This window comes from Lutra lutra, chromosome 6 (assembly GCF_902655055.1).
Source record: "Lutra lutra chromosome 6, mLutLut1.2, whole genome shotgun sequence".
Classification (NCBI taxonomy): Eukaryota; Metazoa; Chordata; class Mammalia; order Carnivora; family Mustelidae; genus Lutra; species Lutra lutra.
In genome coordinates, this window is record NC_062283.1 from 142,196,443 (window position 1) to 142,211,244 (window position 14,802).

Sequence of the window (14,802 nt, forward strand, 5' to 3'; positions counted from 1 at the left end):
AAAAGAAAAAATTATGAAACAACAGAATGAGATCAAAAAGGATATTACAGATCTCATTCTATTGTTTCATAATTTTGTAAAAAGTTGGGGTGACAAACAATATCTTTATAGAACTAATTAAAAAATTGTAAACATTAGTAAGGAATAAAATAGACATTACTGACAGCTGAATTTCAAGTCCATAATCTCTCCCTAAGCTGAATTCCAAAATCCAAAAAACTAAGAAAAGTTAGAGGGTTTTTTGTTAACCAACATGGTAGCATGATCTGTTCTGAACAGCTGTGAGGTAATTTATAATCTTTGCTTATCCCACCTAATTTGAATATTAATATTTATACTTTTCATTGAAAAAAAATTAAAAAGATGATTTATTTATAAGGGGGAGAGAATGAATTTGGCCTCATACATCACCACAGCAATGCCCAATGACAGCAAACGTTGGAGTAATTTCTAAAAAGTTCTGAGGAGAAGAAAATATGGTCCAAGAATACTACTACATCCAGCTAACTATCAGGTGAGTGAAAAAGCAACAGACAACATTCTCAAATATGAATTAAATCAGGGAATATAACACTCATGGTCCTTCTTAAAGCATACTGGTTGACAATCCAAAAAATTAGTAGTTTAGGCTGGACAAAACTCAAGAATGGAGAAGTTAGGTTCAAAGGAATGATGGTGAGCAGGGAATCTGTTTTTTTTTTTTTTTAAATTTTAATTTTTTAATTTTAATTTTTTATTTTTTCAGCATAACAATATTCATTATTTTTGCACCACACCCAGTACTCCATGCAATCCGTGCCCTCTACAATACCCACCACCTGGTGCCCCCAACCTCCCACCCCCCACCCCTTCAAAATTCTCAGATCGTTTTTCAGAGTCCATAGTCTCTCATGGTTCACCTCCCCTTCCAATTTCCCTCAACTCCCTTCTCCTCTCCATCTCCCCTTGTCCTCCATGCTATTTGTTATGCTCCACAAATAAGTGAAACCATATGATAATTGACTCTCTCTGCTTGACTTATTTCACTCAGCATAATCTCTTCCAGTCCCGTCCATGTTGCTACAAAACTTGGGTATTCATCCTTTCTTTTTTCTTTTTTCTTTTTTCTTTTTTTTTTTTTACAGCTTTATAAACATATATTTTTATCCCCAGGGGTACAGGTCTGCGAATCGCCAGGTTTACACACTTCACAACACTCACCATAGCACATACCCTCCCCAATATCCATAACCCCACCCCCTCTCCCAACCCCCTCCCCCCATCAACCCTCAGTTTGTTTTGTGAGATTAAGAGTCACTTATACATAATGGAATACTATGCAGCCATCAAAAGAAATGAAATCTTGCCATTTGCGACGACGTGGATGGAACTAGAGGGTATCATGCTTAGCGAAATAAGTCAATCGGAGAAAGACAACTATCATATGATCTCCCTGATATGAGGGAGAGGAGATGCAACATGGGGGTTTGAGGGGGTAGGAGAAGAGTAAATGAAACAAGATGGGATTGGGAGGGAGACAAACCATAAGGGAATCTGTTTTGAGTTATCCCTTTAAGTTATTTATAGAACATTACAAAGGCAATATTTAATCAATATTTCTTTTATCCCCTGAACATAGATGGACATTGGAATACCTTGATTCCAATGTCATGCTCCCATCTTCCATACCATTGTTTTCTAATATTTCCATTTTACTTCTAAAAGCATTCCTTCTGAAATAATCATTCATTTTCTTTTACAATTAATGCTTAAAGATTTTGACAAAATGTCTTTCAATGTCTTTGCTCATCACTTCTTGTATCCCATTAATTGAATTTCCTCCTTCTTTAAATATATCTTTCTGTAGTTGTTTCAGTGAGGGAGATACATTTTTAGTTTTCTTTTGTTTGAAAATATCTGTATTTTGCCTTCACTTTGGGTAATAATTTCACTGAGCGCGAAATTCTCAACTGATAGTCCTGTTCCTTTAGCACTTTGAAGGTATTATTTCATTATCATCTGGTCTCTGTTTATGCTTTTGAGAAGGCAGCTGTCAGATTTATTGTTCATTTGTAGGTAATTTAACGTTTTTCTCTCTAGTTACTTTAGGGTCTTCTTCACGATGATGTTCCTGGATGTTGAATTTTCTTTTCCTTTCTCTTCCCTTCCTTTTTTTTTTTTTTTGTTCTTTCTTTTCTCCCCTCTTTTCTTCCTTTATCTTTTTCACATATATTTTGCTTCTGTCTTTCTCATATATTCTTCCAGATGAACTTTAGAATATCTAGCATTTCAAAAAATTGTAACGAGAAGTCAAATTTTGATTGGAATTTTGTGTAACATATTAATTAATTTGGAACTATTTGATACTTTGATATTGATGTTCCCATTTAGAAACATGCTATTTCTTTCCATTTGAAAATGTCTCTCTATAAATGTTTGGTCATTTATCAAAACATCTTGCATAATTTGTAATAAATAAATTTATAAGTTTGCTACATATTTATTTCTATTTTGAATGGATCATTTCCTTTTTAAACAAAACCCACATTTTCTGTTGGTTATTGCTGCATTAAAGAAATCGGATTTTTAAAACAATTTTTCTGTCAAGATACGTCAGTTTCTACACGGTATCTAGGCAAGTAGCATAAAGGTCAAAACTAAAAAGCGTATGCGAAGAGCAGAAATTTTTTAAAAAACTACAGCAAGGGGCACATGGGTGGCTCAGTCAATTAAAGGTCTGACTTCAGATGAGGTCATGATCCTGGAGTCTTGGAATTGAGCCCCCTGTAGGACTTCCCTGCTCAGCAGGGGTCTGCTTCTGCCTCTCATTCCTGCTCGAGCTCTCTCTCTCAAGTAAATAGATTTAAAAAAAAAAAAGCAGCAAAATCAGTTTTTTTTTTTAAAGACTTTATTTTTTAAAGAACAGTTTTAGGTTTCCACAAAATTGAGAGAAATGTAGAAAGACTGAAATCTGTTCTTTTTAAAAAAGGAAATCTGTTTTTAAGAACAAGTATCCTTTAATTTATTAGACAAAAATCCAATGGCTTAAAAGTGCATTTATTTTCAAATAGGGAATTAAAACTAATAATTGAATACAACCAAGGAAAACTTTTTAATACATTTGATTTTCCTGTTAAAGATTAGTTATATACATTGCAGAAAGTTCTTATAAAAGCTGAATCAAACTTAAGTGGGGAAATGAATACACAGAAAGACTGCGTATATTAGAATTAGTAGAGTTTGAGTGATATCTATCAAACCACACCTAAAGATACGAAGAAGTGCCCATTCAGAAAAGTAGAAATAATTTTAGAGACATGAGGGAATATGCCCACCTTTTTTCCTAGTGTGTATTTTAAAATAGACCCTAGAAATCATAGAATCAAAGTTAATATCCAAGGATAAAGTAAAAGAAATGATCAATTTATAATTCAGAAATCTCTGAAAGAGCTTAAGTGGTTGCCTGACTTTGTAAAAACAAATCATGTCAGACCAATTTAATCCTCTTTCATGGCATAATTATGGTCTACAAAGATAAGGAGCATTTCTAAAACAATCTATTTTAACTTCAAGAAATGTTTTTGTTCTGTTGCATATGTCATGTTAGTTATAAGCTAAGAGAGTATGATGTTCTGTACGATTCTCAATGGCTAGTTATCATCAACTTGTTCCCGACTGGGAACTCATTTTAACAGGCGGTTGCAAGAATTCATGGTGGAGATCTTTGGATTCAATAATTTGGTTGAAAGCCTAAACAAAAGATTTGAGATATCATTAAATCTATGAATATTATGAAGCTAAATACTAGTATTATTATCTGGGGCTGAACTTCAGAACAATCTTGAAATATTAGAAAGAAAAATTCTAAAAGATTAATCAATACTATTTGAGAAAACTATAAGATATAGGAAATACCTTAGGAACATTCTGGGGATCAAGTAGCTGATGGTAAAAAAAAAAAAAATGGGGTCAATGGGAATATAAAATTTAAAAAACTTCCCATTGTATTTGTGGGGCACAAGTTGAGTTGGGGGATAAGTGTCAAGATGATCATAGATCAAAATGTGATGTAGGGGCCCCTGGCTGGCTTAGTTGGTAGAGCATGTGACTCGATCTTGGGTTGTGAGTTCAAATCTCACAATGGGTGTGGAGCTTACTAAAAAAAAGAAAAAGAAAATAAAATGTGGTAGTAATAAGAAGTATGCATTAAAAAAGAGTAAGAAAAAAATGTGGAAGGAAGGAAAGAAAGAGAGGCAAATACAGAGTTCAGCTGTATTGAAAAACATGGCACACAATATCTAAAAAATCACTTTTCTCCCCAATACTAGTCATGCATCTGTGAGAACGTTATGTCTTATTTTATTTTTTAAAATATTATTATTTATTTATTTGACAGAGAGAGAGATCACAAGTAGGCAGAGCAGCAGGCAGAGAGAGGTGGAAGCAGGCTCCACACTGAGCAGAGAGCCCGATGCAGGGCTTGATCCAGCACCCTGAGATCATGACCTGAGCCGAAGACAGAGGCTTAACACACTGAGCTACTCAGGCACCTCATTATGTCTCATTTTAGTCCACACATTTTAAAAGGATGTGAAGAAATGGAAATGGATTTGAAGAAGAGCAACAAGAATGATTAAAGGGCTAGAATATATACCCTAGGCTGAAAGGTTAATAATCTAGTATTGTTTGGACTAGAAAAGAGAGAGGTAAGAGATGATTTTATCACTTTCAAGATATAAAGGATTTTTGAGGAAGAGAACCCCCATTGGTGATTTCTCAGGTCTATAGAGGATGAAAAGAAAGAACAGAGGAGCTTAAGTTTAAGCAGAAAAGATCAGGTTTGGCTAGGAAGCAGACGTCTCTGCCATGAGGGTGATGAAATTTGAAATGACTTCTAAAGGAGACTCTGAGCCAGGCAGCCATATCAGTCTCCATGTTGGATGCAATGTTGAGCACGAAAACAAGTTTGAGAAAAATGACGTCTATCAGGGGTCAGCAAAGTACTTCCTGCAGGCCAAATCTGGGCCACCATCTGATTTTTGGAAAGCCCATGAGCTAAGAATGACTTGTACATTTTAAAATCATTAGGAACAAATCAAAAGAATGTTCCATGACAAAATTACCTGAAGTATGATTTCAATGTCCATAAATAAAGTTTTATTGGCACACAGCCATGCCCATACCTTAACGTATTTATTGTTTGTGGCCACTTTGATGCATTAAAGCAGTAGAGTAGAGTAGTTGTGACTGAGATCATATGGTCCATGGAACCTAAAATAATTATTCTGTGGCCCTTTACAGGAAACGTTTCCTGACTGCTGACCTACATGATTGTAGCCACTTACATAACACATGGGATTTTTTTCTCCAAGGTTTAGAAGCTTTCTTTGTTGTAGTAAAAATGGACCCCCATGGGGTCAGCTGAGGAATATAAGCGGCACATCCTTTGAAGCATCTTTGAGAGAGCTTTGGGTCCACAGAAGAACACACCAATGCTGCTGCTGCAGAAGGATAAGACAAGGAAAGAATTTGTTACGCAGGAGCAAGGCTAGCCAGAAACCAAGACAGAGTCATAAAATTAGTGAGGTGGTTGGAGTTGTGACTTGACTTATTTTTCTCTACTCACTTCCTTTTCCTTAGATTCTCTCTCCTACTCTCATTGCTATGCTCCCACACAGGCTCCCAGAATTTTGTTAGATCCTAAAACACACAGGCAGGTGGAGCCCAGGAAATCAGGGGTGGCAGGGCTGTGATGACTGGGGAGGGAGTTTCAATGATAGGTGATAGCACTTGGATTTCTGGTCCAGTGACCCCGATTCATGTCCTCCTGGATTGGTGATTAGAATGTGAGGTTCCTGCTCTGCTTTACTCATCACTATTCCAGGGCCCGGAATAGTACTTGGCACACAGCAAAAAACAAAAAAACAAAAAAACAAAAAAAAATACACATTTGTTGAAGGAATGAATAAATGGTTCCGTTGATTATTATCTGCACGATCTTGGGGAGGATCTTAATCTCCGCATGTGCAACAAAAGACTAATGACTACATTATATGTTTTATTGGAGCAAAACGAGATAATGCACTCAAAAAGGTTTAAAAAGAGTTATTATTAATATCTTGTTCAGCCCTGCTTTTTTATAGATAATAAAATTTATACTAAAGTGATAGCAGCTTTGTTTATTTTTTCTGTTGGAATGCCTTTGGTTTTCAAAGAAGGCCAAAAAGAAGAATTGGAAAGAGAAAGACATCACTGAAAGTGGAGTCACCCGAAAGCTGTCATCTCTAGTCAGGGGGTTTCAGAAAATTGTGTGGAAGAGGTATTGTTGCATATAGTGACTGTCCCCTGGTGGCTCAGACCCCCTGGGACCACAGCTACCAGCTCTTGTATGTACACAAGACACTGGTGCAAGGATGCAGGTTGTCTCTGGAAGTCTGGTGCAGCCAGTCTCTACAGGGACTTACAGACCATACTTCCTTTGTCTTGCAATGTTCTATTCCTTATAACATTTTCCCAATCTCTGCCACAAGTGAGTGAGTAAGCCTGGTCTAGAGCACAAGCTCTCCTACTTGGTTGTGCATAAAATCACCTAGGCAGATTGTTAAAACCTAGATTCCCAGGCTTGAATCCAAGGAATGCATTTTTTAGCAAGGCCCCCAGACGACACTGAAGCACATGGTCCTCTGAGCCATACGTACTTTGAGAAACACCGTCTTGGAAAAATTCCTGGGACTCTAGGACTGGTCCATCCAGCATCTCTGCTCCTTGATAGCTGGCTGTAGTTGGGAAGTTCTTCCATAGCCTCGTTCTTCTTAGCTTATATGTTAACATGGTTCTCTGCCATGTATCCAATCCACATTTTAATTATGTGTTCCAGGCCCATAATAACCATGGTAAAAATTGATGGTTCAATTATATTTCAAACTCTAGCTTCAAAGGAACTTATCAAGTGGACTCATTTGCAAATGACAATATGTTTAAAATATATAAGTACTATTTTCGAAGATATTATTCGCATGGCGAAATTTGAGAAAGTGCCTTTTTAGAAAGTATTTTCCATGAAAAAATATGAGTTTATGATTTAATGAAGCAACTTTAAGGTGTTTATAGAAATAGAGGGTGCTGATTAAGAATGCGGTGGGTTCCACCACTCTGTTGCTGAGGAGTTTTGGGTACGTTTAGTATCTCCTCAAAGCCCCCCATTTCCTTGTCTATGAAATGGGGTGCATTATAGGGCTCCTAGAATCTCTGACAGGATTTGCCAGGACGTTGCAGGTACAGCCTTCTGTCCCGTGCTCTGTGCATGGCGAGCCTCAGTAGCAGCCCACACGCTGACCCACAGGATGTCTGTCTGCTCCACGGAGCTGAGCAGAAGCTGTGACGTGGGCTGTTAACACAACAATGATTACAGCCCCCCGGGACCAGCGTCCCAGCACTGGATTGTTGGAATTCTGAAGTGAAACATTTTGAATGATAGATGGGTCAGGCAAAACCCTTCCCAGCGAAGAGCAGCAGCTTGGCTTTGTGTCTGAGGCCCAGAGGTATCACTGCATCCGTGTTCAAAGATGCCCTTATGGGTGGTGATATTTTTCCATTCGCGTAGGTGTCACCAAAGAGATTGCCCACTGGCCCATTCCCAACAGGCTAGAGTTGCCCTTTCGTTTGCAGTCGTAGTGACAATTTGCAGGTCCTGAGGATACCTTTTGATGCTCTGCCTTTAAGACTCCATTTCAAAGGGTTCTGACTGCTAGCGGCCAGGTGAACCACTGGTGTCCCCAGCCGTTCACAGCAACCCTGCCTCTTTTGAAGTTGTGGCTATTCCGCTGCACAACCAAGTACACACTTTGCTGTATTCATGTAACTGTCATGATTATGCAGGCACCAAAAAGTCTCACAAAAGCCATTCATTTTCTACCTTCACTAGCACTCTGTGCCTTCCTGTCCCCACACAGGGCAGCCTATCGCTTGCCTTGCTTGCCCTCCTCGGCATCTGTGGTTTCAAGTGTGGAGATTTCTTGTCACGAATGCATCCTGTGTGACTCACAGAGCCGAGAATCTGCACAGAGTGGGTAAGGCACAGATGCGGCAGCATTTTTTTTTTTCTTTTTATGAGGCAATGGACAAGTGCAACAGAACCCTAATGGGGTTGGTACAGAAAAAAATTCTTCTATAAAGTTTAATTACCCACGATTGCTTAGAATTAAAAAAAAGATTCCCTGTAAAAGAAGTATAAAAACACAAGGCATTATTCTCTGGTTTACAGCCTACAAGCTGCAGAGCTTGCACATGAATGAGGACTTGGATCTAGGACAACATTAACGGCATCGATCAGTCTGGGCTGCTGACTTTGATGAGAAAAGGACAAATTTTACATGAACTGCAAAGATGGTTTTAACATTAACAGTATTATTTTTAACTCTGATAAACAATAGAGAGAATTCTCTTGTTCCCCTACTTATTTGCTAAATAGCTATTGTGCTCTTTTCTGTGGGGTTGATGCATTTTTTTTCAAAACAGTTCAGCGACGCTATGCATGAAAGGCATCCAAAATGTCACCCACCAGGAGATTTCCGCTCAGCAGATATATGGGAGAGGGGGTGTGCCCCGGGAGTAATCCCACCATCTTGCTGGATTCCCAGGTTCTGCTGCCTTGAGCCCTTCTCTCTTTAAATTGTATGTTTGTTTTTATGTGTTGGCTTTTATGCTTGGTAAGTTATAACCCTGTAGGGGCAGACCCTAAACCCCATTTAAAAAAAATCAAATTACTTTATACCCTGAGTGCATTCTGCAAATAAAATCGATAAAGAGAAGCTTCTCATGAATTTATGGAGGCTTAGATAGAAGACAAGGAGGGCTACGAACTTGGTATCAGACAGTGGACACAACTTCTGGTTAATCTTTCCTAGAGAATGTTTTTCATTAGAAATTCCTCCAAATGATTCATTGTATAATTATATTTTATACAACACCTTCTTCTCACAACCACAGATGATAATTGCGTTGGCCAGCTTTTTTTTTTTTTTTAAACCCATCTCCCAGTTGATTTGTAGCAGCCTACTCTGTGACTTTTCTCTGCATCCTAATTACTCAGTGGTTCATTAGGAGCTACAAGCATTCCTAACAGTGCTTGCTCACCACTGAGAATTAACTTGCTATTCCCACCAACTCCATTTTCTTTGGGAAGAATTAGGAATCTGATCCCAGCTTCCATATCCATCTCATGGTCCCTTCACTTGCTGATGCTGGCCACTGTGCTTAGCTCCATGGGGCACAAAGTTCCTGCCTTTGAGGATGGTCATGGTCCAATAGAAAATGAAACAAAAGAGAAAGAGAAGTAGGTGACTTGCAGCATTGGATGCCAGGGAACGGTAGGACCGTTTTTCTGTCCATCTTCTCTCCATCCTCTCTCTGATAAAACATATTTCTTCATCCAGAAATATGCTAATACAGTTGCCATATCTAATAATTTTCTAGATAAAACCATCAAAGACACTTAGCAAAATAATGACAAATCCACTTGTGCTCACCCAACCTCCCTAATCTTTGCTACCACAATTAGAATAAAGCCAGTAATTTTCACTGAATCTTCACCTGACTCTAAATGGAGAGCTGGATGTCCTTGGGTGGAAAGGCACTATTGAAATATGCTGACCATATCCCAGTCATAAGTTAAAGATGGCTCTATTTTTCTCCTAAAGTTATAAGTTATCATGCGTGGGGTTTCCACTTAGGTCTGTCTCTTTTGGTATTCTGAACGATTCCATCTTATAACGAATGTTAAGACTATCCTATTAGATAGAGGCCCTGTATGCTATCATCAGAATGTGAATTTGTCAAAAATATCATTTAAAAACATTTGCACATATGCATGTACAAATGAGAATTGGAGAGGGTGCACACAAGCAAATGTGGTTCCAGATGGACACATTTACTCGATTTAGTATAAAGGTATTTTTACATTTCTGAAAACAATGGGTGGTCTAAAATACATTCCTGCAATATGGAATAGAATTTCCCAATCATATGGTAAGTCGGCACCTTTCTTCATCGTTGGGTTGGATTGAATAGTTCTAACAAATGGTGGTACTCTTCTGAAGTCTTTAGTTGTTCTTTTGAGATAAGAGAAACACTTCTACCCAAGTTGTGAAGAAATGGCCAACTCTTCAAAGTTTTTATGGTCACTAATTACATAAAGTTTTAGATCTACACAGCATAAGGAAGTTATTAGCAGATAAGTCAAGAGTGGCAAATTATAAATACGTGGTGAAATGTAATGTCAAAGACCGAAGTCCTGTGGAAAATCATTTTACTCAATTAATTAAGAATAACCAATCCACAGATCCAGTCAGTTGAGTATATGCATGATGTGTGTCTATCCAAAGAGTAGCTCGATGTGACAAAGGTACATATTTTTTCATTCTGTGTACCTTCTTGGAAATGATCCCTGATTTTCTGATTATGTTGTGAAAGCTTGCGAACAGGTTGAGACTCTTTACAAAAACTGAAATACAGCTTCCATTTTTTGGGAAAGATACACATTTCTATAGATTAGGAAGACACGACTCTCAGTGCCTGTAATTAACCTACCCTATTTCAGTTGGGAGAATGGTTTTCATTGTTTTGTGTTTGAAGTACTTTTCTGGGCTTGTCCAACATAAGCAACGTACAGCGAATGTCACATGCCTGTGATTTTGGGCCAATCAAAGGCTTACTTTCTATATATTCACTCACTAGTCAGTGATCTTCTTTTAAAACTAGAGTTGTGTTTTGTAATATAGCTGATAAATTACAAAAATTAATTGCAAAATAAAAACAATAGAGTACACTTTCCCATTTTTCTACTTTCAGTCTTTGATCTCTTTTTAATTTTTTCCTCCCCTTTCTTATTTGTATTCATTTTGATGCCCATCAATTTGTTTCTCTATTACTGTTATTTTTGCAATTTTCTGGTTCCTTTGGAGCTTGCACTATTCTCTTTGATCTGCTTCCCTTCGAGCTTTATTTTTGGTGCTATTTTTCATGTTCTGTAAAAAAAAAATATTTTTGCCCCTCTTCCCTTTATTCTTTTAACTCCTTCTTCTTAGAACAAGAACAAACTCCAGCTTTGAGCGAACAGGTAAATGTTTTTAAAAGAGTAAGCCCTAAGAATCCTTGGCTTCGTGCTGATGAATAGAAATGGTTGAGAGTGTACTTCAAAGGCCCTCAAGAACAAAGAACCTTTTCTGAGGCTACTAACAAATCCACCAATTCTTTCTGACCCATCTTTGCCAAAAGATATGAGCTAATGACAGGAAAGACCTATCTTGTAAGAATAGCCAAGTAGGCTTGGGAACAAACATATCCTTGACATAATTAAGGAAAAACATACTGTTTATCTCTTTAATAACCATCTTGAGGAAAATTAATGTTACTTTGTCCTTTGTGCGGAACAATAATTGGATTGTGTGTTTCATTTATATCTGGACAAAGGCCAGGATATTGAAATACTTCTCAAAATTAGATTTTCTTGTTTAAAAATTAGATTTTATTGGCATTCTCTTTCTGAGATTTCTTCATTAAAAGCTTCATTAAACATAAATCTTCTTTTACACAGCAGAAAAAAAATTATTTTAAGGAGGTCATTTTAAAAGTCTTTTGGAAGGGGGGGGTGCTAAGCTCTCTACTGGTGACTTGTCTTACCAAAAATTGGGCATTCCAGGGAAGAAATGATCATTGATCTTTGCATACATGTATCTTAACATTAATTACATTGATAGTTGGAGCTATATAACAAGTTATGTTCCAGTGTCTAAGGCTGTTACAAATGAGCTATTTTTAAAATTTGGGGGCTAGGAAGTATGCTGTAGAGGATTGATTTGGTGACAACCTTAGGGGGTGTCTTTAACTCTGGGAGAGATTAAGTCATCCATCAGGAAGAGTTTACATAGTTAAAGTGCTGAAAAGCTCAATTGGGTTTTAAGTACATTTACATACTAAATTTTGATTACAGCTTCTGAACAGGAATGAGCACACTCTTCACAAGGGCAACAAGAAAAGTGACAACTCTGTGGTTTTCCTGCATTCAAACTGTTTCCTACTCCTCATTCTGGGCATGCTTGGACACACACTTCCAAGCCACTACCCAATACAATGGCTCGGGCAGTGTTAATGCAAACTCAGCTCTGCTCTTGGTCTCCTGGTGCTGTTTCTGGCTCACAGCTTTCCGAGGAAAGGATCATTAAATGGTTTGGTTTAAAAGGCCTTCCTCACTGGGCCACAAACTTCACGTGTAACAGAAATAAACAAATATAACGTGATTCATCAATAAGGTGCAATTCTTAACAAAGAATGGTCTTACCTATAAGAACTCAAAGTAAAGATGTATGTGTTCCTGTCAAAAGTCTGCAAGTGGGAACATTCATGCTATAACTGAAAACTAAGTGTGAAAGCATTAATCAGATGAGTAGTTTTTTTCCCCCACAAAAGAAGAAATACCAACAAAGAAAACCCTAGTGGTGGTTGTAACATATGAGCTTGTAACATTTTGTTAGTTCTCCACCCACCATCTTTTTAAGGAACTCACCAATAAAATGATGCAGCCTTTGCCCCTGGATAAGTACCCCATGGGTAGGAGATGAAGATTGGTGACTTCAGGGTTCAGAGAAGGCTAGGGGTCTAGGAGTCGGGACTGGATGTTGAACAGGCAGCACAAGGGAACCAGATTTTGAGGCTCTGGTAGTTGGATGGGTTCAAAGCACCACATTTAGAGAGAAGATGGGACACTGGAACTGGATTCTAGGCCAAGAATCAGCAAGAAACAAGGCAAGAAGCAAAGTGGTGTCATTTCAGAAATGGTGCTTGGAGAGTCCCAAGGCCCCTTGCCATGGGCTGGTCCAGCTCTCATAGGTCATCTGAGCCTGAGCTGAGCCTGGGGATGGAAGTAACGGCACAGTTGGTTCACTCCCTCCCTCCTTTATCCCTGAAGTTAAAGGTTAAGTTTTACTTGGCCTCTCTCATTGGAAATTCTTTACTCTCAGGACAATTCATGGTCAAGAGAAGGTCTCCACTGCTTCCAACGGATTCATTCCTGAGCTGATGCAGGCACGGTGTGCTCAGGAATCCAGAACCTCTGCAGTGAGTGCTCTCGGTTTGGGTCTGGGGGTTCTCAGGCAGGCTGCCACAGCACAGGGCATACAGGGTTGGCTGGCAGTCTCACAGGGCTGGAACTGCACAGGTTATAAAGCTTGGACTTGTCCACTCCTTCCACATGCCCCTCCTCACCATACCTCCTTCAAACAGCTGGTCTAGGGAGGCCTCAACAATTTAGTGACGATTATTAAAAAAGAAAATGGAATAGTTCTAGAACAAAAAGAGTATTAGAAAAATTGAGGAAAAAGGCAGCCAAACTGACCAAAAGATGATTACTATTCGCCAGAAGAGTATCCCGTAGGGCAAAAAGCATGCGAGGGAATGATGGAAGGTTTCAGGGTGCAAGGACCCTGATGAGAGTCCACAAAGCAGCAGCACCAGAACTTCTGGGAGTGATGGGAACAGGGAATTAGAAAGACCTAGTAGATTTTAATTTGCTCGTAATGGTTCAATACTGATAAAGTGGACAGAAGAAAAGACAGAAAAGTCAGAAGAAAAGATGTAAATGACATGAAATTAATCTGATAGCTACAAGTAATTTATATTAAACTCTGTGACCTACAAACAGAGAGTATGTTGTTCTCTCCTCCAGATATGGTGGTCCTTTGAACTTCTGTCCATCTGAATTGGCTTCTTTGTCTATCTCATCCAGTTTCCTCGTTCTAATACAGTTCACATCTAACATCTCCCAGGTGTACATCTCCAGCCTGAACTCCTCTGACGCCTGACTCATATTTACCTGCTTGCTTGACACCTCTGCTTGAATGTATAATAGGCATCGCAATAAACATGTCAAAAAATCGAATTCTTGATATCCTGTGCCTGCAAATCTGCTTCTCTTAGTCATCTCCAAATTAGTAAGCATAAGTCCATTCTAGCTTGGGTCGTGCCAGTCTCCCATCTAATCCATCAATAAGCCATGTCAGCTCTACCTTCACAAAACACTGGCATACAGTTGCCTCTCAGCACCTGCGCTGCTCCTAATCCAAGCCACAACACTGTTCACCTCTTCTGGGCCTCTCCACTTCTGTCCTAGGGCACTTATAATTTATTCTCTCACAACAGCCAGAGGTAATCTCATTAAATATAAGACAGATCATGTCACTTTTATGCTTAAACCTTTGAGTTTGAGTGGCTTCTTCTCTCAGAATAAAATCCAAAGCCTTAGAATGGTCTGTAACCTATCCTATATGTCTTATCTATCCTATATGCCTTCTGCCACTCTTCCTCTTACCCACTCTGTTCCAACCTCACTGGCCTCCACTCTGTTCCACCCTCACTGCAAGGAACAGTGTCTGCTGCCTCAGGATCTTGGCACATGCTGTCCTTCTGCTCTTTCCAGTTATCTATATGGCATACTTTCTCATTTCCTTGGCCTTTCCTCAAATATGAAAACTATTCTTTAAATAAGGACAATATTAGGACCTACCAACTTTTAAGAGCCATAGGTGATGGGGATTCAAAAGGTGAAAGATTTATGCGATCTGAAGAGAAACCAGAGTATTGGTGATGGGGATTCAAAACAGAGACAGAGTTAGGGGACATAGAATAATAGTGATAAATATTGTTATTAGTGCTATGCACTTGACCAAGTTATGTATTTTTTGAATTATGAAAACAACACTGTGGCCACAAGGTATCATTCATGTTTTACAATAGGACCCCAAATCTCAAACAAGCCACCTTGTCTGGGGT

General features: G+C 38.6%; 1 protein-coding gene across 1 annotated transcript in view; it reads right to left on the reverse strand.

Annotated features, from left to right (window-relative positions):
• Positions 1-5,353: 5,353 nt before the first annotated feature.
• Positions 5,354-14,802, reverse strand: part of NOX3 (NADPH oxidase 3) — a 56,859-nt gene continuing 47,410 nt past the window's right edge. Inside the window, exon 13 of the mRNA XM_047734063.1 lies at positions 5,354-5,480. Within this exon, the coding sequence (XP_047590019.1) occupies positions 5,354-5,480 (127 nt within the window). The remainder of the gene's footprint in view (positions 5,481-14,802) is intronic.